Source organism: Triplophysa dalaica, chromosome 14 (assembly GCF_015846415.1).
Source record: "Triplophysa dalaica isolate WHDGS20190420 chromosome 14, ASM1584641v1, whole genome shotgun sequence".
Taxonomy (NCBI): Eukaryota; Metazoa; Chordata; class Actinopteri; order Cypriniformes; family Nemacheilidae; genus Triplophysa; species Triplophysa dalaica.
In genome coordinates, this window is record NC_079555.1 from 18286282 (window position 1) to 18300555 (window position 14274).

The 14274-nt window shown below is 34.8% G+C and overlaps 1 protein-coding gene across 1 annotated transcript in view; it reads left to right on the plus strand.

Moving 5' to 3' along the window:
• Positions 1 to 14274, plus strand: part of akt2 (v-akt murine thymoma viral oncogene homolog 2) — a 40097-nt gene that overhangs the window by 5290 nt on the left and 20533 nt on the right. The window contains exon 2 of the mRNA XM_056766819.1: positions 14086 to 14234. Coding sequence (XP_056622797.1) covers positions 14189 to 14234 — 46 coding nt within the window. The 5' untranslated portion in view covers positions 14086 to 14188. The remainder of the gene's footprint in view (positions 1 to 14085; positions 14235 to 14274) is intronic.

Here is a 14274-nt window from a genome sequence, read left to right on the forward strand (position 1 = left end):
TTTTTTTCAGAAAACAATACATCATTTCTTATGCTATTTCATGTGTCTAGTAAATGTATCTTGATTTAAGGTTAAGATATATGGACTGACAACAGGACAAAACTGTCCTGTGAGAGTTTGTTCATCTTCTAATTTGTGCGTCTGCAGTGTAGTTTAGAGAACAAGTTCTGACATTCAAACAAATCCTGCTTAATTTTCTGATTTGAATTGTTCTTTATTTTTTATAAATTATTAATTGTTCTAGCAGCTCAGGTGGCAGTTTATTTAAAAAAAAAAATTGGCAAACATGTGTTTGTTTTTTGTGTTAGTCAACACTATTATTTTATGTTTATATTTATTATTATTATTATTATACCAGCTCAGGGATGATCAAGGAGCAACATGTTTGTGCACTTTCGGAAGATTTTAGTTCTGTTTTGAATAAAGGGTTGAAAATGAATGCTTTTCTTGTTTTTGTTTTTTATCCGATTCATCGATTAATTGAAAAAATAATCAATAGATTAATCGATTATTAAAATAATCGTTAGTTGCAGCCCTACTAATTATTATTAGGAATATATTGCCAATATAAATAATTAAATGTTACTCAGTAGGAGATGGCAATAAACAAATTCAATTTACACTGAAAAACACTTTTAAACACTGAAATCCTCTTTCATTCAATTTCTAATAACATACCACTTCACTTTTACAAATTACTCCTTGAAAATCTTACATTTCAAAATAAACATGGACTGCTGACACAAACATTTCATTTTTTTTAACATTTAACACTAATGCAAGTACAAAAGAGCCCTTCTACATTCAAGTTGAATTATAACTATTGTTCACACTACAAATTCATGAAAATGTTCTATTTAAAAACTAATGTCTTTACTGGATGTCAGAATATACATTAAAAACATTTCCTATACATACAACTATAACATTTTGTCCTATCAAACAAAAAGCAACTGTTATCCAATGCATTATGATAGAGTGCTATAAGGACACAAACATGCATTTCATTTTTTTAAATATTAAACGCTAACTAATGCAAGTACAAAAGAGCCCTTCTACATTCAAATTCAAGTGACACAGAACTATTGCAAACTCATTTAAATAAAATATAAATAGTTTTCGCTGGATGTCAAAATATTCATTCAAAGCAATATTCTTATTCTCAACATCAATTTCAATTGAGATCATTTGTATTGATTATTTCTTGAACATTTTCCATCCAAAAATGGCTTTGTTGGCTAAAGCAAATTTACAATAAAAAAGCTTACACTCTAAAATGTTTTACTGCGATTTACTAATTTCATTTGGGTGAAACAAAATTTTAGGGCTGCAACAACGAATCGATAAAATCGATAAAAATCGATTACTCAAAGATTTGGCAACGAATTTCATTATCGATTCGTTGTGTCGCGCGACGCGGAGACGTTTGATTATTAAAAAAATAAAAAACTTTATTTGAGCGCGGAGCGGAGTGAACAGACTCGGTCTCTCTAGCGCACTGATGCTAGAGTTTGGCGCATCATAAACAGGGCGGAGCAAAAATAAAATAAACCAGCGGAGTTAGAGAAAAGATACATGGCGGAGGCAGAGAAATCAACGCGAACCAAGTCATCCAAGGTGTGGGAGCATTTCAAACTTAATAAAATGAAAAAGTGTGTTAATTGCAATATATGCAAAAACGACATGGCATGACACGGGAGCACCACAGTAATGATCCAGCACCTGAAACGGAAACATGTTGGGTTCTTTGATGAGGAGGAAGGGAGTTCAAGAGCAGGTTAAGTCACTACAGAATCCTACTTTTGTTCCGTTTTGAAGTGAAAAACGTAATGTCACTGGTGCGGATGTTCACTCGTTATCCAGCTTGACAAGCATGACAAGTTAGCGTTAGCTCGCTACTAACAGTAGTAATGCAGGGGTGGTAACATCCTTTTTTGGACCATTCATTTTTCAATCTGTTGTCATGTATAGCTACACTGCAAAACAATCTTTTCTTACTTAGTAATTTTGTCTCGTTTCCAGTCCAAATATCTAAAAATTCTTAAATCAAGATTACTAGAAAAGAAAAATGGCATGAGAAAATTAAGTGATGCTTAAAACTTCTGTTTGAGATTATATTTCTTTAATATTATTTTTCTTACCCCATTAGAAGATCATTTTGCTTGTTTTAAGCAAACAATCACTTAATTTTGAGGTGTTTTTTCAGAAAGCAAGACATCATTTCTTATGCTATTTCATGTGTCTAGTAAATGTTTCTTGATTTAAGATTTTTTTGATATTTGGACTGACAACAGGAGTGTGAGTGTGTGTGTGTCAGTGTGAGAGTTTGTGAGAAATCCTGTTCAATTTTCTGATTTGAATTTTGATATTATTATAACAGCTCATGGAGGTTCAAGGAGCAAATGTTTGTGCACTTCTTCACACTTGTGCAGTTCTGTTTTTGTATAAGAGGTTGGAAATTAATGCTTTTCTTGGTTTTTTGGTTTTTATCCGATTCATCGATTAATCGAACAAATAATTTACAGATTAATCGATTATTAAAATAATCGTTAGTTGCAGCCCTAAATTTTAAAGCTGTGAATTCAATTATATATATATACTGTTCATATTGAGTAAATCAAATTAAAAACATTAAGTAAAGCTGAGTAACTCCATTTATATTTACGACAAATAAAATCGAGTAGATCTACTTTATTTTATTTGTGATATCTGAATAAATTAATTATTTTATATGACAAATAAAATCGAGTAGATTTATTCAGATCTACAGATTTTTTTTCTTGCATTTACTCTGTTTTACTCTCAGTAAATTTCATTGATTTTGCAGCTATAAAATGTACTAATTGTTTTACTGTAAATTGTTTCGCCAAAAGTAGTAGATATAATTGAAAATATAGCAATTTTTTGTTAAATTTTTCACTATTTACTAAATGTGCATTTAATGTAATATTGGATTATCAATTATCAAAATGTTGCATTTACTTGTTTACATTGTATTTACCCTTTACTCCAAGAGTACTTTACAATTAATAATAAAACCAAGTTATAAAGAAAGCACCTGTGCACAGATTATTTAAATTAAAAAATGTATTTGTTAATTAAACATTTGACAATGTGAAATCTTTCTAAAAATCATCATAACATTGAAGTATTTTGCATGTAAAATAGCCTTAAAGACTGAACCTTACTGGTGAATACCAACCATATCACCCACCTTCAAAGCAATAAATTAATAAATGCAATTGTAACTGCCACATTAGATTCAACATTAAAGGGATAGTTCAACCAAAAATGAAAATGTTGTCATCATGTACTCATCCTCAAGTTGTTCCAAACCTGTATAATTGTTTTTTTCTGTTAAGGTGCAAGGAAGATATTTATAGAATGTTGGTAAACAGACGGTTGGGCCTATTGACTTCCACGGTAATAAAATAAAACTATGTAAACTAAATGGTGTTCATCAAATATCAGAATGTTACCAACATTCTTCAATATATCCTCCTTTGTGTTCAACAGAGGAAACATGTTCAGGTTTGGAACAATTTAAGGGTGAGTGTTTTATGAAAACATAATTTGTGAGCAAACTATCCCTTGAAGACAATCAATCTAAAAACATTTCAACAGGAATACCCATTCTTTGCGATGATCTTGAATAGTAGAGCTGTTCATGATCAATAACTATCACTTGGAGACAATCAATAAGAATACTTTCAATCGGGTACCCATTTTGTGGGATGATCTTGAATAGTCTATCCAAGCAGCTGGTTTTTTAGTCTCTGAACCTTAAAAGACATTTTTGCTGGATCCAGTTCAAGAAGAAGTTTTTGGAACACTTCAAATGAGTATCTGTGAGTCTTGGGATATCTCAGATCCAGCGAGTAAGTGAGACCCAAAAGATAGCAGCAAGCTCTGATGAGATTGGCAAAATTTTTGAGGACAGTGATGCCCTCAATCACTTTTCCTACATGGGTGACCGCCCCATTGCTCTGCAGGATGTAGATTTTAATAGCCTTCTCTGCCAACTCCTCTTACACAATGATGGTATGATCAGCAGAGTCCTGTAGACACATTGTAAAGATTGCTGGTTAGACTTCACCCTAACTTTCAGCCCGAATGTTACAAGACAGTGACAAATACACAAAAACATAGCCTCCCTTTAGGGTGGTACAAAGCATATTACAGGTGAAATCTAAAGTTTACTGGGGAAAGTGTTACAACAGTTAACAGCAATTTTCTTGTTCTCATTGGGAAATGCAGTTTTAACAAAAAACCCATGACAAACGAAGAGACCAACATTGAGCTTCAATGCTGTATAACATTAAAACATTTTTTACCTAAAAAAAGGATTAAAAAAAACTTTATTTTTCTTAATGAAACACTAAATTATAAAAAAGTATCACGACAAATTCGATTATATATTTTTTTGTAAATAAACAAGACTAATCAAAAGAGTATCAAAAACCACTAGCTTGTTGTTCATTATTATTTTTAATGAAACAACAATAAAAATAGTACATCATCGAACTTCCTTATTTCAGAACATTTATAAACAAAACGATAATATGACAACACTGTACCTGCTTTCTAAGATAACTACAATGACACAGTATTGCAGTGTATTACACTGCTCTCTGGAATACTTGATTCTGATTAGCCAATTGTGAGATTCCAAGGTTTGATATTGGTAGATAACAACGGCTTAAAACGAATATATTGTTTCGGCTAGGATTTTTTGGTACTGTGGCGCTACATGATGTCACACAGTAACATATTCGTGACATCATTGCATAGTTCTGATTTGCAATTCAAGACTCTTGCAACTTATCAGCTTCTACTCTCTAAATATTCAGAGTTTAAACTTCAAAACAAACAATGTAAAAAGAAATTACTGAAAACTACTGCACTAACCTCAAATTCCTTAATTAAGCCAAATGCATCTTCTCCCAGATAGTCAATGAGGCATCGAATGACAACTTCATGTTTTCAGTCAATGGAGACTCCACTCTGTAAAACAGAAGATCAATTAATACAATTAAAATTCATAAGAAAATGAAGTAAGTTAGCCCTGGAATTAACCTATATTATAAGATGACTATCTACTCCACAACGGCTGCATCTCAATCTACTCCCTAGGTTGTGAATCAGAATTCCAGGTACATGAATTTGGGCATTGGATAGGGCAGTAAGGACCCTGACTCACTACAGAATCAAAAAATAAAATTTAGGGGCACACCTTAAATCACCCTGCAATGTAATTATTAGACTTAACTCACAGAAATGATGATATGCATTTTTATTTTCATTTCAATGGGATATTACATTACTCAATACCAGGTTCATACGGAATCTGTATACGTTTTTGTTAATTCTGTGCTTAAATTTTGGAAAATCTGCAGAATTCTGTGGAACAGTTTTAAATGTGTTTAAATTTGTACAGAAATGTAAATATGTGTAAATGTGTTAGAAAAGTTTAAAATACTACCCGTCTATGCATTTAACTGCAAGAGCAGTGGTCTGGGTTTCTAAACATCATTTAAAAAGAGGCAGACCCTACAGAGAAGCTTTAAGAGCTAAGTAAAGAGACTGTTTAAACTCTGAATACACCAGACCAAATTATAACTGAATTAATTTGGACCAACAGAAAAGGTCCATATCCTTTTGTATGAAAAGCATATGTATTATTGTTCATAGTGTTCAAGCAGAATGAGGGGCTCATATTAAGACTTTCTTATGATGATTTTACTGTGTATTGAGGATATTTACATTTTGTTCACAATGTTCTGGCAGTTTAAGAAAGGTTCGGTTTCAGTGGACGGGTACTGCGTTTGCGTGTGGAGGAATTGTCAAACAGTGTAGAAAACACTGCGGTTTTGAAAATATCGGCATTTGTGTGTTCGCATCCCCATAAAGTGTGAGACGCACATGATGAAAACTCCACAACGCCACTTATTCTCGGAGTCCAGGAAATCACACAAATATCAAACAGGCCCTGTTATGTAATGTCAGCCTATACAGTTGATGAGCTGATGAGACCCACGTCTAGTTGTTAGACCATGATTAATGTTCCACAGGACGTTATACATTCAAATATCCCTTATTAACTTTTGTCAGTTGAAATAATAAATACAAGGTGATTCAAAGAGTACCTAGTTACCCATTAAAAAAAATAGTGACTGGTAGCTTACAATACACACGGCTGTGACAACATTGTGAAAACTAAAGTAACACTACTGTGTAACTTATACACGAACATAAGGTCACAGTTTATTTATCTTTTGATTATAGTTTTACTAAAATATGCAGTATTAGCTGATTTACGTAACTTACCAGGATTTTCAAGAGAGACCTTTCAGCTTGCTCCCGCTTAGCCGCGAAGTGGATTTTTCAAATAATATTAAACTATTTGATAAAGTACTACAAACATACGTATAATTAACGTTAGCAGACTAATTGTTACTTACATACTTGTTTCACCTAAATATTATTGGTATATTAAAAATATAATTTGTTATTTAAATACTAATTTTTTTCATTAAAAAAACTTAAATAACATATGTTCATTTTAGAAAAATAACTGTTGGATTTTTTATGGATTTTTTTAAATATGTCCTACTAAAAAAACACTTAAATGATTTTAAAAGATTTTAATAAATTAATATAGCTGTTTATTTTTGTGAAATTTACTTAGCTACTGGAATATTTTTTAGAGTGCATTCCATAAGCTTACGTTTTAAGGTTTTGTTGTGTAAATATTTGATCTATAGTCACAGACTTTAAAAACAAAGGTCACAGTTTCATGTTTTTTAAAGTGACCACCCAGGTGCTCAAAATACTATAACTGGTTAAAACAAAAATGCCCATGTTGCAATCTGTAGTGTTTTAGGAGGTTCAAACGTTTTGTTGATGCAAATCTGCATGTTTTGCATTGGCAGTTCATTTAGAATAAGGTACCTGAAGGTAATTCCTTAGGCCAATGCTTCTTGCGTATCCTTTAAATTTCTCATAAAGAGCTTCCTGGGGAAGAAAAGAATGTCAGATTTTAAAATTTCCAATTCAAGAGTGCTACAACAAGATGTAAACAGCACATAAAATAATTGCATTTATGAGGGAAGAATACTAGAAACACTACAAAAGTAAATTGTTTTATTGGAGTACATTATTGAACAGTCTTATAAAATACATATTACATTATATGTAGATTTACTATAGACAACTTGAAAAATTGATGTAGTGCACCAGTAAAATTAATTTCAGTGGCAATTGACAAACCCCATGTGGCCTAAACTTAACTACCGGTAGACTTACACAAATAATCAACAACAACAGAGTCTGTGTAGAGTAGATTATTTTATTACAATTAATAAAAAACTAACAAATATGAAATAAATATAATATAAAGTGGTATATTATTAAAGGAGTTCACCCCAAAAATAAAAATTCTGTCATCACGTACTTGTAGGGATGGATACCGAAACCCGGTACTTAATCGGTCCCGGGGCTTAGTTATAAAAGACCGAAGAATCGATAAGCTCTGACATTAACGGTTCTGCTGTCGGTACTAGAGAAATTAAGAAAAACATTTCCTATTTATTATTGCTAAATAAACGTTATCTAGCATATTTTAACTGACCAACCATTTCTAATTTGCGATAATATTAAAGACATTTACCTGCGTTTTCGTTATTCGCAATCTCGTACGCGAAATGTCCGTCTGTCCCACACTACACAGAGCTCGTGCGCACACAACACGAGAGCTTGCAAGCATACAAAACCAAAGCTCACGCTTAATAGAGTGACGATGGCGGAGAGAATCAAACGGTCTAAAGTATGGTTACATTTCAGTCGAGTGGATGCAGACAATGCTCATTGCAACAAGTGAAACAAGATTTTTGCTTGTAAGAGCAGAAACACAAGCAATCTGGCAAAACATCTTTCAAAAGTGCATTATGTGCAGACAGAGAAATGCAAAGTTTTCGACTTCCTAGCTACTAGTTCATCATCCACGTCCTCAGGTACTTATACTAGCCAAGCAGTCTTCCTAAATAACACCGACATAAACATTGCATAAGGTTTCTTTAAATTAGTATGTAATAATTTTATAAATAAACACACATCACATTAAAAAATAGCCTACATATAAATCTTTAGAGTATTTTTTTCTGTAGTAGCCTAATTAAAAATGCTTTCACAGTACTGCATTTAAAATGGATGAATAATAATAAATTATGCTTAAGAAATTATAAAGCAGAGCTTACCTAAAAATTAATTTGTAGTGATGAAATACATAAACTTTTTTTGTCAGTGTACATTGCAAGAGGTTCCAAACCTGTATAACTTTTAAGCCCAAACAGAGTTAACTGTATTAATGTGAATGTAAACCTGCTGTTACAGTGAACCAATCCACTCCAGCATCTGGTCCAATTATGGTTATTATTAAACAACAACAAAAAACACAAACAAACTTAGGCCCACATCCACTTTATTTTAATTCTCTATGAATAATAGGCGGGTATCAGTCATCTTTACCTGCATTAAGATATGTTTGGTCAGTAAAGAATGTTTTAAATAGTGAAAACAACTCCAGCTTTAGTTTTGTCTTTTATAAAAAAACACAACAAAAAGTACCGATAAGAGTACCGTTAAAGTACCGGATCGATAAGTGGTATCGATAAAAGTAGTAATACCGTTAAAACCTTAACGATACCCATCCCTACTAAAAAGCAGTGAATCAAGTTTTGCGTTGTTTATTATGTGCTAGTGTGTTTGATCATCCCTTGTATGTTTTGAAATCAAGGTCCATCTCGCATGAGCAGTGGAGCCGGGGTAACACCCGGTGCTGCAGACTGGGAGCTCTGTCATGTCACAAAAATATTGTATAACAAAACTTTGCATGCCGTAGTTTACACAGGACTGGCGGGAAATGTGCGGTGATACTCCTTCATTCTTCATGCTATGTGGTTAACTTTGATAGGAGAACTGTCTTTCCCGAATTTTACAAATTCCCCTCATTGTAATCCGCCAAAATGACGGACAGCCTTCCGATTTTTCAGTCACTGGTAAAAAAGTCTGTCAATGACAGAGAATTTTCGGTTAACGCTACCTCTGGTACACACACTTGCAGGAATATCTGGACCACGGCCAATCAGAGGGGGGTCCGCCCTTCACTATCTCTGATTGGTTTAGACCATGATATGGGCCTAATGTGTGTCTGTTGTTGAACCACAGAGAGACTTTCAGAGTTGCTGAGACTTTTTTCTCCCTCGAACGGCGATTATTTTTAGTCGCACCTTTGAGAAATAAGGTTGCATTTGCGACCAAATAAGTCGCACTCTAGAGCCCTGCAGTAGGGCATTTTAAGTCAATATGCAGCACTATTTCCTCTCTCAATCAGTAGAAAATGTGGAAAAAAATACCGCCATGTAACGGAAAACCGGTATAAATCTGGAAAACAGGGAACAAAATAGCTATGTAAGTAATTTTATCATTGGCTCCATATATAAATGGGATAATAGGGCACAGCATGTGGTAAAATGGGAATCAACAGTCAAAACTTGTAGAGAATGAGCCATCAAGAAAATTTGAACAGTTGAACTCCCTTATTTTTTATCATATATTAAAATGCGGGCTGTGCATCGGGCCTTTTTCATAGTGCCATTATCACACTCTCCCGCATGGCAGTATCACTTTACTATCTGGACCAGAGCATGCGTACATTATTATGATGTGGCGACTGTTAAGAGTTAACCTGTAAGTAACGTACACACTCTCTCAGCATAACTGAGTAATGTTAAATTTGTGATCGAGCCCGAGCGATAAAGGATTTTTAAGCCCGATACCGATACAAATATTTGGTGATTTAAAAATCAGATTTTCCGATATATCGGCCGTTATATATATTTAAAAAAGAAGTTCCAGAAACACGTAACAAAACATAAACAGATAAAAAAAATCCTTAAATTAGTTATTTGTAGTTATTTATGAGTCCTCACAAAAATGAAAGGATGAATCAGTTTAAAAATAAACTTTTTTGTTTTATTGTCACAACAGAACAGAAGAACATCAAAATATATTAAAGTTATGATAAATAAAATGTATAAAAATACAAATTTAAGATATGAAACTCAATGTCCTTCATACAAAAACACAGTAAAAAAAAAATATCAAAGTTACGAGTATTTATAGACTTAGTAAGCTTCATAAATATAACTTTGAATAAATAAAAAAATAATCTGTTAAATTCTATAAATTCCGAAAGATAACAATGACATGTTACAGTTCATTCAATCCCATTTGACTCAAATGACTCGTTACGTACGCGTATTCATTCAGTTCATTCAACCAATGGGGCATTTGTGGCCTAATGGTTAGGTAGTCGGGCTTGTGACCAAAAGGTTGCCAGGTCGATCCTCAGGGCCGGTGGGTAACGACTGAAGTGCCCTTCTGCAAGGCACCTTACCCCTACTTGCTCCCCGGGAGGTGCAGTGATAGCTGCCCACTGCTCCTGGTGTACGTGTGTTCACCTCTTGCTGTGCGTGTTCACTACTCTCTGGATGGGTTAAATGCAGAGGTCACATTTCGGGTATGGGTCACCATACCTGACAAATAGTTCACTTCACTTCAATGAAACGCTCTCACACTCAAACGCTATTAGCTCATAGCATGCCTCTTTGAAGAAAATTCTTTGGTTTAGACAATAGTTGATGAGAAATAGCTTTCAAAAATACATAAATTGTATTACATTTCTTTAGTCATGCAAACATGTTACATATTTGGTTTGAATGTAAAGTTTAACTCGCTTCATCGCTTCTGTAATGATTGGAGGATAGCGCTGGTTTTCTTTTGGCCGACTTTGTTGCATTACTACAGTATGCAGCAGCTCGTGTTACCGGATAAGTTAACATAGGCATATAAAAAAGGTTTGAGCTTGCCTTTTTAATGTGTTTCGGGTTGTCTCGCCTGCAGTGCAGTTGGTGTTTTACCGGTCGATCGTGAAGGAAAGTAAGGCGCATTATAAACTACGTGGAGACAGATTATATGTCTGTGCTTGCTTACCCTTCTCGCAGAGACTTCTCTCTACCGCTTATAGCAGCATATAGAAGCAGCACATGCACGCAAACTGATGTCCGGCAGGTGGGACAAGAATATTTTCATCTCGTTTTTATTAGTTGACGAGAATGTCATTATATTTTTATTACAGTTTCGTTATCTTGCAGTCATTTTTATTTCGTTATCGTCTCGTTTTCGTCAGTGAAAACATGTCATTAACGAATACTTTTTGTCTTAGTTTTCGTCAACGAAATTAGCACTGCATGTTAATCATGAATTTTGTCATGCTTGTTGAGTTTAGAGAACTGATGGGGATGTTCTTTTAATTGTTATATCAGCAATGCATGTCTCGTGACAGTTGCCAACTTACCATGAACACACTTCACCGATGATCTTTGTCATTCGCTCCGTATCAGCGGGTTCTAGGGTTTGTGGCGTTAGAGTGGACTCTGGTGGACAAACTATGCAACGCCAACACTCATAACATGGTTGAATGGTGATCGTCCATTTATAATTATTTTTTTAAAATATTAATTTATCGGCCATTATAAATGCATATACCAATAGTTATGAAAATTCCTAATATCGGCCCGCTGATAAATCGGTCGGGCTCTAGTTTGTGATTTATGTTTTCAACTACGGCTGTCACGATAAACCGACGATGAATATCATGTGATTTATGCACATATAGACATTGCATTTCGCAGCCAGCTCAATTACAATAGGATTTAGTGTTATCGTGATTAATTATCGTGCAGCCCTATTCGACCTTATGCGGGAGTTGCGCAGACCTATCAGTTTATATCAAATCTCCTGCCATACACACAGATCGGTCTGAGCAGCGCTGCTTGATGTCCGACAAACTAAATATATTGACAAGTTTGGACACTGTGACACTGGGCATCATGGAATCGTGTGGCGTACACCTGTGTATTTTTTCTCTTACACCGACAGCCGAAGCTTCAGGAGGAAATTAAGCAGGCTCATACCCATCATGCATTCCGATCATTAAAATTGGCGCGGTTTGCAATCAAACTGCGTTCTGTGCCTGAGCAAGAAACTAAACTAATATAGAAAAAACGAAATATAATTTATTATAAAAAACTAAACTATTTTAATTAGGGATGAGTCACGAATTTCGAATATTCGATTAAATTTTTAATTATAGAATTTCGAATAGTGTGTGCGATGTTTTCACGCGTAACGTGTTCATGTAACCATAGGGTGGCGCTGCCAATAACGACGCACCTTAAACCTAAAGGCTGTTAATCAAGAGACAGCACTGTGCTGTGTTCTAACTTTTCTGTTTTTCCTGTTTGCCCCTGTAAAGCTGCTTTGAAACAATACACATTGTTAAAAGCGCTATATAAATAAACTTGAATTGAATTGACAGTAGAGGAAAACATTTTCTCACAACAATTGTTAACGAAGTTATGCACACTGTAGACCCGCGTGGCCAAACGGATACGATAAATTGAGACGATGTCAAAAATTAGTTCTGTGTGGGGGTCCTTTAATAAAATGAATGAGAATAAAGTGCAGTGCAAACTCTGCAATGCAAAGCTGGCTTATCATGGATCAACAACTGGGCGAAGCACCCAGCAGGTCCATCCACAGGTCCGCAATCAGTTGCTAGTTTTATGGTCAGACCAACCAATTTGGATGCCAGACGAGCGGGGCAAATAACGGCTTTAATTACTAAAATGATCGCTAATGATATGCTTCCGATTGGCTTTGTCAAAGGAGAGGCCTTTAAAAATCTGATGGTATTTGTACAGCCCGAGTTTACTGTTAGTCTAGAAAAACTATCACTGCCAGACTGGAGAAACTTTTTCATGACAAAAGAAATGAAAGCCGAAATTAAAATTAAAAAAACTAACTAATTTTTAGAAATTAAAAACTAAACCATTTTAATGGTTGCAACAGCCTGTGTAAAGCGGAGGTACAAAAAACACTCGGACTGAGAATCCTGATAAGCTGTCGGACATGGGCCGACTTGGGCCTGAGCATTTCAGTATAGGGCTTAAATTTGAGGACCCTTGCAGGCCTCTAGCTTGAAGCACGATCGGAGCGATGTGGAAGGGTAAGTGCTTTCGGTGCTTAATAAGGATATCGTAGGATATAACGCAGAAAGATCATCATTATAAATGTCATGTGTGCGCGTGATTTGTACAGCTTGTCACTGAATGTAAAACACTGGGTACATAAGGTTATGATTCAAATACTACATCTTATATTGTGTTATACTTATTATTACGAGACCACTTACCATTTTTATTTATATGGGACATGGCTATTTATCAAAAAAGAATAAATAGGCAAAATTAGGCAAATAAGTTGAATATAAGCCTTCTTCCTATTATACAAGTCGGTCAGCTCAACTTTCTACTGATAAAACCAAAGTCTGATTTTCCTTCAGCATGAAGTCTGAAGAGACACCCTGATCTTAGATCAGCACTCTGTATCCCACATGGAAAGCAACTTCTATAAGAATACTAGACTCAGCACTTTAAATTCATTCATGCAATGTAAAATAAGCACAGTATATTTCCATTTAGAGTTTTATACACACCATTGAGACATGACATGATTTCTCTTGCTATTCACAGCTGTAGTTCAATGTTGGAAGTATATGGCAATTGGTATTATTCTGTAAGATAACAAATAGGCCCCAGACTCCCACAGACTCTTTTTCACTAAACATGACATCCTCTGAGATTTGACCGATACAGCAGTGCTGAACGCAGTATTTATGGTAAGTTTGCATTAGAAACATTGCTGAACAGGTGGTATTTCTGTAGGGTAGCCAGGTGAAAGTTGGAGTAGCTCTCTCAATAAGTTAACAAGTTTATTATATTAACTTGTAATAACTGTTTAATTATTACAAAAAGTTTTTTGACGGAAGTAAACTTCATAGGCGGAAGCATATTTTAAGTCATATTTTGCTGGTGGTAATATTGCCATGATTCTACTTTATATGATGCTGGGTAGAAACAGTTATTTTGCTTGACATTGGTCTAATTGTGTTATCTTATCCAGGTGTGATCAGCTCTGTTGTACCAAACGCCCGCTTGACCCGAGACTTGGCACTCCCCCTCCCCCAGTCTCCCTGCCCTGTGCCCCACACAGCCCTTAACCCAGTATGAACGAGGTCAGCATCGTCAGGGAGGGCTGGCTCCACAAAAGAGGTGAGATCTAGTTTATTTATCCATCTTTTGGGACGTGTCT